Source organism: Leptodactylus fuscus, chromosome 9 (genome assembly GCF_031893055.1).
Source record: "Leptodactylus fuscus isolate aLepFus1 chromosome 9, aLepFus1.hap2, whole genome shotgun sequence".
Lineage (NCBI taxonomy): Eukaryota > Metazoa > Chordata > Amphibia > Anura > Leptodactylidae > Leptodactylus > Leptodactylus fuscus.
The window spans coordinates 82,896,180-82,905,824 of record NC_134273.1 but is presented as its reverse complement, the minus strand read 5'-3'; the positions used below and the strand labels follow the sequence as shown (position 1 = coordinate 82,905,824).

Below are 9,645 nucleotides of genomic sequence, written 5' to 3'. Positions count from 1 at the left end.
TCTTGGCTGCCTCCTTGTTATCTCCTGGTTATCAGTGGTAATTGCACTTACGTCATTGCTGATCCTCTGGACCCATTTACATAAATACAGATCATACTTCTCCCAGCCATGAGAATGACTGACGTGTCGGCTGTTCTATTTCTGGAATGATAGAAGATCCCACTAAACCAAATCTATTGGATCCTCAGGATAACATAGAAGTAATGATCCACACTTAAAGGGGTTGTCCAGCAGCCTAAGGAAAGGGACACGTGCGTCACAGTGCGGCGGGGGCACAAGAGAGCACCGGAGAAGCAGGACAGGGGAGGGCCAGGATTTTGCAGGAGCTGCTATACTGTATAACTAGGAAAAATAATAATAAAACACGAAAAAATGGAAAAAACCAGACAGACTCCTCCTCTTTTGTTTTTACATTTTCTTGAACATTAAAATAAAGAAAAAACATGGAAAAATATAAAAAAAAATCTCAACAGATTATCAACAAAAAATGTGAAAAAATTATCTGATTATCCCAAAGAAATAAAATGTTATTATAGCGCTCGTCACCGCACGTGCATACAAATCCTAAGGGTTAGTTCACACCCTTCGGTCAGGAAAAAATCCGTTCCGGACATCGTCAGGTGGTTTTTGACGTGACGTGGTTTTTCCACCTGAAAAAAAACAACGGTAGTCAATGGAAGGCGGAAAAACCACCTTTGGCCGCAATGCGGTTTTTCCGCCACTCATTGACTCCCGTTGTTTTTTGCAGGCGTAAGAAAGGTCATGTCGCTTCCTTTTTTCTGCCAGCGGATTACATAGGACTCTATAGTGTTGAGGCGGATTCCGCGTCAAAATCCTGACCATTTTAGCCCGTGTGAACTAGCCCGAAAAATGTGTCTGGTCCTTAGCCAGGGAAAATAGCGCAATCTGGAAGCGGTTAAAGGGCCGCACACACAATAAGGGCAATGATACCCTATTGGGGTGAGATGTATAGTATTTTTCAGGAACGCCCCCATCCATCCATTGAAGTAACACTATGGCTGACACTGTTATGGGGCACTGCTATGCCATTATGTGCTGGGGGCAGGGGCGTAGCTATAGGGGGTGTAGATGTGGCGGTCACAACCGGGCCCTTAAAGGGAAGGGGGCCCGCAGGTCTCTGGTATGTGAGGGCCCTTGTGCAGGTTGGATCTATGTCTAATGTCAGACACAATTTCCATCACAGTCACACACAGGCCACTACAGGCTCTGTCTCTTTAAATTGTTTCCTTTCACTTGTCAATAAAGTTTGATGAAAAAGAAACCAAAACCACAGCTGCCACTTCCTGTGATCCGGCGGCGGTGCGGGTCACAGACCGGAAGTGTGTAGCCGGCTCCTGTCCGTCTCCGGGGAGTGTGGACGGTCACCGAGCAGTGACAAGAAACCGCATCCGGGGGCTGCTGCGGCGTGTCTGTACAGGGCTGCAGGCAAGGACCACCTGTGATTAACCCCCTCACTGCTGCTTATAGTCATTAGCTCTTAAAGGGACAGGACTTCTGTGTCATTGTGATTACAAGCTATTGCTCTCTGGTGTCAAGCTGCTGCTGCTACTGATAACCTGCAGCCTCCCCTAATCTAATGGTTATCAGACAGAGGAGGTCGGGAGTTGTAGTCTCATAGTATTGAGGTGTTACCGGGGCTAATGCGGCTTCTGAGCACTAAGGCTGTATTCAGACAGTGCAGTTATAACAGGCTAGAAAACACACTGTCATTACTGCCAGCTCTCCGGGAGTGTTTATGAGGCCCCTGTAAAAGAGGGGAGACGTCCCCGACACCCCGGAGAGCTGGAGAAGCCTGTGGGTAAGGAAGACTTTGTGTATATATAGACTGTGCAAAAGTTCTAGGCAGGTGTGGAGACAATGCAGCAATGTGACAAGGATTATTGCTAGAATTCTTATTGTCAATTAAATTGTAGTGAATGGATTAAAGAGAAATGTAAATCTTATCAATATTCGGTGTGACCTTTGCCCTTACATCAGTTCTTGGTATTTGCAGACAGTTTTTGGCAGAGCTGGGCAGGGAGGTTGTTCCCGCCGCCATCTTGGAGCACTAAACCCAGATCTTCTGCGGATGTAGACTTGCTCCAATCTGTCTGTTTCTTCATCTTATCCAAGACAGACTGGACATTTCCCATGATGCATCTGCCGTCCTCTCACTCTCTGCGTTTGCTGCTCAGGGGCAGGGGTGATGAAACATCACAGCATCATGTGACCTCAGATGTGGGCGTGGTTTATTACCTGTCCTTTTATTTCAGGGGAGAGGCGAGGACCCCATAGTGAGTGAGAGCAGGCAGATGCATGATGGGAAATATAGTTTGTTCTCCGACTCGCTGCATGTATATAACAGTGATACGCGGAGTAGCAAGTAAAATAAAGCCAAGCAAAGGGAGAACAAGAGAGCCGTGAGGATTTAGCACTGCAGTGGATGTATTTGCAGGCTGGATAATCCCTTTAACCCAGGGGTAGGGAACCTTTGGCTCTCCAGCTGCTGTGAAACTACAACTCCCAGCATGCTCCATTCACTTCCATGGGAGTTTCCAGAACAGCAGACCCAGTATGCATGCTGGGAGTTGTAGTTTTGCAACAGCTGGAGAGCCGTACGTTCCCTACCCCTGCTTTAACCCTTCTATTCCTGAAGCATTCTTACACTGCAGCATTTCTTGAATAGGAGCGACACTACACATGCTGTACACATCCGCATCCCAAGGCTGCCATAACAGCTGATCTGTGCAGGGTCTGGGTGAAAAATCAATCCCATGTATATTCAATGGGAGAAAGCGGATAAGTGACTGCCAGACACCTATAATTCAACATGTCCAATTCTACCTATTCTTGCAGACACGCTCATAAGCTGGCCATACATGATTGTAACCTGTTCTGCCATTACCAGCGGGATCAGCCAAATATCTAATGTGTATGGGGCTGCCCCAACTCTCTAACAACAGATATCTGAAGATAAGAATGGAGCAGTCGGATTTCAGCAGGGGAGAGAGGTGTCTGGCACTTGCTTATTTTCCTCGCCCTATTCCGAACTGCTGAGTATAGGGGGTGGGGAACGGTAGCGGACAGTTATCCAGCCATATGTATTAGGCTAGGACCACATGGAGATTTTTGGACATGCAACACTAACAGATATAGCACCTCCAGTAGCAACTGATCATAATGAGTATAGTCAGGCAGATATCCAGCAGGTGACAACGTGACCATATGTACGATGTAGAAACGTGACATTGCCATCTTACATTGCCTTAGATCAGTGATGGCGAACCTTTTAGAGACCGAGTGCCCAAACTGCAACCCAAAACCCACAAAATTTTCGCGGAGTGCCAACACGACAATATAGACTTAATACTATGCGGATCCACAATTGCGGACAGTTACTGACCAAAAATTACAGTCATGTGGGGCTTTACAGAGCTTTCAATAATACAAACAACGTTGTACTGAAATGTAAAGGTCTCGGCATTTGGTACTTTGAACAATTAATTTTCACTATTTACATCGCACAGGATCTGTTTTATAGTTACCGTGTAATATTCTTACATCCTGTACTAATATCACGTCTGCTATAAAACAGATACTGTGTGATATAAATAGTGAGGGGACCCCAGACAGTATTATATGCTCTGCAGTGGGCCCACCACACAATATTATATTCTCCACAGTACCACAGTAGTTCCCCAGTGTTATATGCTCCGCAGTAGGTGTCCCCCCCCCCACAGGATTATATGCTCCACAGTGGCATCCACACACAGTATTGTGTGCTTATAAATAGGCGCCCCCCCCCCCCAGTATTATATGCTCTTTAGTACACCCCCCAGTATTATAAGCCACCCCAGTATTATAAACCCCCCCAGTATTATACACTCCCCCCAGTATTATACACCCCACCCAGTATTATAAGCCCCCCCAGTATTATACACTCCCCCCCAGTATCATACACCCCACCAAGTATTATAAGCGTTCCCCCCAACATCATATACACAGTGAGCCACTCTCATACTCACCCCTGAAGAGCCGCCGGCATCCACCTTCTTGTCACTGGCGGCGCTGATGACGTCATCGCGCCCGCGTCGGGGCAGAGGTCAAACTCTGCAGCCAGTGTAGGCCGCGGTCGCGCGATCCGCGGCCTACCCTGATAGCTTTCAGCTGTATGTGCATTTGCACATACAACTGAAGGCAGTGATCGCTCATCAACGGGGAATCCTGTACCGGATTCCCTGTTGGTGAGCGATCCGGGTGACCGCACGTGTGCCAGCATGGAGGGCTCTGCGTGCCCTCTCTGGCACGCGTGCCATAGGTTCGCCATCACTGCCTTAGATCATCATCCAACTCTCATTCACTGTGCATGGACGCTTTAAGACTTTGTTTCCAGTCCGGACTTTATACTCATTTCTCCTTTTTTCCGTCTTCTTTTACAGATTCACCAAAAAGCTAAAAACCGCCTTTAATCTGCCGCCGCCTCTCGCTGACTCCTAATGACTAAATAAAGTTTGTTGCCTAAACCCCCTTAATCCGTAGCCGCCTGCTGGTGCGACTGAAGAACGCTATCGGCTAATTCAAAGGCTCAAAAAAAAAAAAAATCACCCATGCGGTGCTCAGAACTCACAGGACGCAGAGCAAACACAGCGTCGCCATAGTATCGGTGGCTGGCGGCCAACTCCCCCGCCGCAGTAATGAACGCTCGGCCAGATTATCTCCTCCACACCAGATAGGATTTACACTCCTCATACCTGGCAGGTTATACGCCACAATATCCATATTAAGGGTTAAGAATTCCTATTTGTATGTTGGAATTTATATTATTTTTTTATATTTTTTTTTATTATTTTATTCGTTATTTTTTTGGATTAATTTTATTAGTTAAAATTGTCAAATTTTATTTTTAATTTATTTATTTCACATAATTTAGGATTTGAACGCTAGGTCAAAATAAAATACCGAAAATTATCTATAAAAATAATAATCTATATATTTTAAACATGGCAAATGTAAGTGGTCACGTGGTCACTAATGGAAGTGAAGAAGAGGATACGCAGGCAGGGGATGGCGGTATTCCGCCATGTTTTCCAGTTCCCTTACCGAAAAAGAGAAAGTTAATCCTTCACCTGGACCTGAATAACACCATCCTGGTATCGGACGCCGCCACAGGTCAGGGCCCCCGAGCCGCTCTGAATTCCTATCTGAGCACGGTTGTCTGGGGACGGATAGGTGACACTGGTAAGTACCCTCCATGCCGAAGACTAAAGACCCCGTATCTCCAGCTCTTCTCTGACAACCCCAATGGTTTCTGTTTATAGGCGAGTGGCAATTGGTCAGCGACCAACCCTCCGTGAAACCTCCATGTGAAGACGCCACCAACTACTACACCTACTTTGGCCGTGACGGGAACTTTGTTGATGGTAAAATAGGACAGCACTTCCGAGGGGTCTTTGATGATCACATGAGGCTGCTGGAGTGGCCGGGGAAAGCCGATAAGCGGTTTGCACAAAAGGGTGAAGATGGGAAGAGCTATAACTGGATCCTCCCCTCCTTCTTCCACCTGCTGGAGAGTCTGTGCCTACAACAGAGACAGTTCTGCGTCATACTACGGACCTTTGGCGTCGATCTTCCTTCCGTGCTACGGTCCGTCCACGCCGCTTTACAGGGGGAACACCCGCACTTCCCGCAGCTGAAGCAAATGCCGGTAAATTCTGGATTTTTTTAAAATAATTTCGTGCCTGTAGTAACTCAACGCCTTGTCATTAAAGGTTTTCTGCAGGGGTCCCTTGTATAGTTACTTACTCTGGGGCCTTAAGGCAACAAACCCAGGGGGTTTCTGACCTTGTCGTATAATCAGAATGGACACCCGGCCCCCGGGTCACTCCGCCGCAGAGTAGTCAGGGGGCCCGGTGCTCGTTCTGATCATCTAGCCCAGGGCTGGAACAAGTCTGAAAAGCCAAAGATCTGTCCTATCCAAAGAACTTATCGGAGGGATTTTGATCCTATCAACAGGATAAGTCATCAGTATCTGATCTGTGGGGGTCCAGGTGTTGGACCACACACAGGTCAGCTTGTCCAGCAGTCACAAAGTACTGGAAGTTACAGCAGTGGATGGGGGGCTGGTGCTATTCATTGGCAGTGGTTTTGGGGCATTTCAGCGCCGCTCCTATTACTTGAATTGGAGAAGCCTGCACACATTTTCCATACACTGCTGAAACTTCCTAGCACCTGGAGGCTGTCAGAACTGCTGATCCGTGCGGGGTCTGGGTGTTGAAGGCCTCACATATTGGATACTCTGGAAAGGTCATCAGTATAAAAAATCCATTTGGTGCTTGAAAAGCCCCCTTTAAGGTGCTGGGGATAGGCTATCCGTGTGTGATCATTTGGGTTTTGATACCTAATACCTCCATTCCCATGCAGTACCAAGCGCAGCTCTGGTATTGCCTTTGCAGCTGTCATGGTGCAACTCAGCAAGTGAATGGGATTAAGCCGCAGTACCAGACACAGCCACACGGCAGCATGGCGCTGTGTTGATTGTTTCTTCATTAGTGGTTTTGTATTATTCACATTATCATCTCTTATTCTCAGCTGACTGCAGATCTCACTCCAGGAAAAATCCGCTGCAGCAAGCGTGACATTGTACTGACCCATGGGCCCGATCGTGTATCTACCAGACCTAAGGAGAGGAATGTCTACCAGTATTTCAGCTGCATGGAAGGGATTGGAGGCTTTCAGGACCACTTTGATTGGTAAGAGGTATCCTAAAGAAAGCAGTGTTACTAGGGAGTCCTCCGATCTGGGGTCTGACCTCTAGGTCGGAGGGGGGAGCACTTACAAATTCTTTTTTCACTTCCAGGTGGGCAAGAAATAATTTTACAGCCTCTGGAGGGAAACCGTTCTGGGTTGACCCGACCGACTGTAACACCCAGCACATCATCGTAGATGACAACATCCGGCTAGGCGAAAGCGATACCATTGTAAACTCTCGGGTATGTGCATAATGTTATTGTATCTGCGCTGCCATGGCTGGAGCTGGGGGGTGGTCCCAGGTGTCAGACCCCTACCTGTATGCCATCACCTCACAAGATAGGAGCGTCCCTTTAAATGTCTGATTCTTTTTCAGCCAAACCTAATAGAGAGGGATTCAGGGGCTCAGACCTGACGTGTACATTGTCATGTAACCTGGTGCCAAAACTTTTATCTTCTGCCTTCGCAGGTGCTTTTGGATAAGGAGAAGGGGAAGGAGTCCAGGAAGGCGCTGACCTCGGAGCTGTACGACATCTGCCTGGTGCAGACCGACCTCCTCAGGGCCATTGCACACAAGGATTATTTTCTAGATTGTATCAGACTCTGCGAGGAGAATTATGAACAATATCTCAGGAGCTTTCAGGTGGAATAGAGGGAAGGTTTGGTTATAAAACATCAGACTCGCTGCCCTGTGCCCAGGGAGACAGGGGCTGCACTTGCATTTGCTTAAAGGGGTAGAAAAGACCGCAGTGTACAAATGAGCGCTGGGGACTTTTCACTGATTTGTTCTTAGTGTTGCAGCTCAGCCCTCATTCACTCAAATGGGACTGAGCTGCTGCGGTACCCTCTGACTCATGAATGTGAAATCATAGGCTACAGTGATTGTAAGCCTCTGCCAACAGCTGATCTGTGCAGGTTCCAGGTGTAACATCTCCACCAGTTACATATTAATGACCCCATAGATGTCCCTTTAATACAATATACTCCCCCTAGTGGGTTTGTCGATGCAGAAACCTGGCGTTCGGCTATTTAATAAGCGCAAGTGCGCCCTCTGTCTTCCTAAACACCTTATCGATGTCTGAATAAGAGGAGCTCTAGTCGCATATGCATCTCTTTATTTTGGGAATGTAAAGGTGGATGCCCACTAAACTGCCCTCAGAGTGCCGATATGTAGGACTCTTACCACCTCCTAGTAGATCGCTCTTAAAGATCTGTCGTGGTATGGAGACTTATCCACAGGACAGGCCTTGAGGGTTGGTCCATTCATGTTCAGTCCCTCAGCAAGCGGACCCCCAGAAATCAGACCCTTTCCCCTGTCCTGTGGATAGTAACTAGAGATGATCGAACACTGTTCGGATCAGCCGATCCGAACAGCACGCTCCCATAGAAATGAATGGAAGCACCTATGACGCTGACTTTGCCGGCCGGCCGGCGTCACAGGTGCTTCCATTCATTTCTGTGGGAGCGTGCTGTTCGGATCGGCTGATCCGAACAGTGTTCGCTCATCTCTAATAGTAACGTAACAACCCCTTTAACTTAGGCAGCTGATTATTACCTTGACATATATAGGTATTTTAATGGGAGGTTTAGAGGGGTGCTGGTTTATCTTCATTAGGGCGTCTTATAGATACCGGAGTGGAGTCTCTTCACTAGATTAGACTGCTAGCGATGGTCTTACGTATAGTACGAGGGTCTTCTATGTTACAGACTTGGTTTATTACACACAAGTGCGCGTGTCATTTTCTCAGGGAACGTTTTCTGGCCACATCAATGTCCTCTATGTTCTGCTGCATCACATGAGATGAGTGACCCTACACTGTGCAGAAATACAGCTCAAGGTCTAGCTCCCATTTTTTAATTTTTTGCTGTTATTTTGGGGATGTTCGGTGAACGTTTTATAATCTACTTAATTAACCTATCTAACTTCCCTGTTAATAGAAAACAGCCTCTAAAATTCAACAAGGTTCACCAAACACCCCCGACACAATAGTAATAAAATGGAAGTTAGACTTTAGAGGTCTTGCCCAGGTTTTTCTGGGTATCCCACTACTCTGGTCTTCACGCCCCAGCAGGTTATACATATACACAGGTCACTTTGTGTTATTAAAGGGGTTGTCTGGTACTTCTATATCAATGACTAATCCTTAGGTCTGGGATAGGCCTTCATGATGTGGTCACTACGGATTGGACGCCCAGGATTGTGGGGTCAGAAAGCCAAGCCACCGACTACGACTATAGGTGTTCATTAAAGAGGGGCCGCAGCCTCTTCAACCAGCGGGTCCGGTGCTGTTGGAGCAACACTGATCACCTGTCCTAAGGATAGGTCACCAATATAGAAGTCCCGAAAAAATCCTTTTAAACTGATTTTTTTTTGCATTTCTTCTCTATTCACATCTAAAGCTACATTTAGAATTCTGCCAGGTTCTTGCTCCAATGGTGGAACGCTCAGACTGTTACATAAGTCACATGACTGGTGGTAGGTGGAGCTAGTCAGAGGCCGAGAGAATTTGTGAACTGCTCTGGTTGTGAATAGAGAAGATGATGCAAAGTTTGCAAAATGTCTCAACTTTCCAATCTTCGTTCTCTGTATAGCAGTTTATTCAGTGAGGTGACAGGTATGGAATAAAACATTGCACTAATAATAACTGAGCGGGCGTTATAGGTGAATATGGGCCATCCCGGGGAAGAAGTGCCGGCCCCGGTTACCTGACCATTACCTGTATATACTGAGGGTCATATGTCCTGTAATACTTGATATGGGGATGAGAGGGGAAGAGCCGGTCTGCAGGTCTGTATCAGAAACATGACCGCTATAAAGATATATTAAAGGGGTGGTCTGGGGTGTATTAATTTACTTACCTGGTCCCGGGGATTCTGGCTCTACTATAGTCAGCAGCC

General features: G+C 47.0%; 1 protein-coding gene across 1 annotated transcript; it reads left to right on the top strand.

The window, feature by feature from the left end:
* Positions 1 to 1,347: 1,347 nt before the first annotated feature.
* On the top strand, positions 1,348 to 8,141 carry LOC142218223 (uncharacterized). The gene is made up of 6 exons (XM_075286779.1): positions 1,348 to 1,446; positions 4,440 to 5,238; positions 5,319 to 5,704; positions 6,589 to 6,749; positions 6,857 to 6,989; positions 7,217 to 8,141. Exons 2-6 carry the CDS (start codon positions 5,001 to 5,003, stop codon positions 7,397 to 7,399), a joined length of 1,101 nt encoding a protein of 366 aa, XP_075142880.1. The 5' UTR covers positions 1,348 to 1,446; positions 4,440 to 5,000; the 3' UTR covers positions 7,400 to 8,141.
* Positions 8,142 to 9,645: the final 1,504 nt, after the last annotated feature.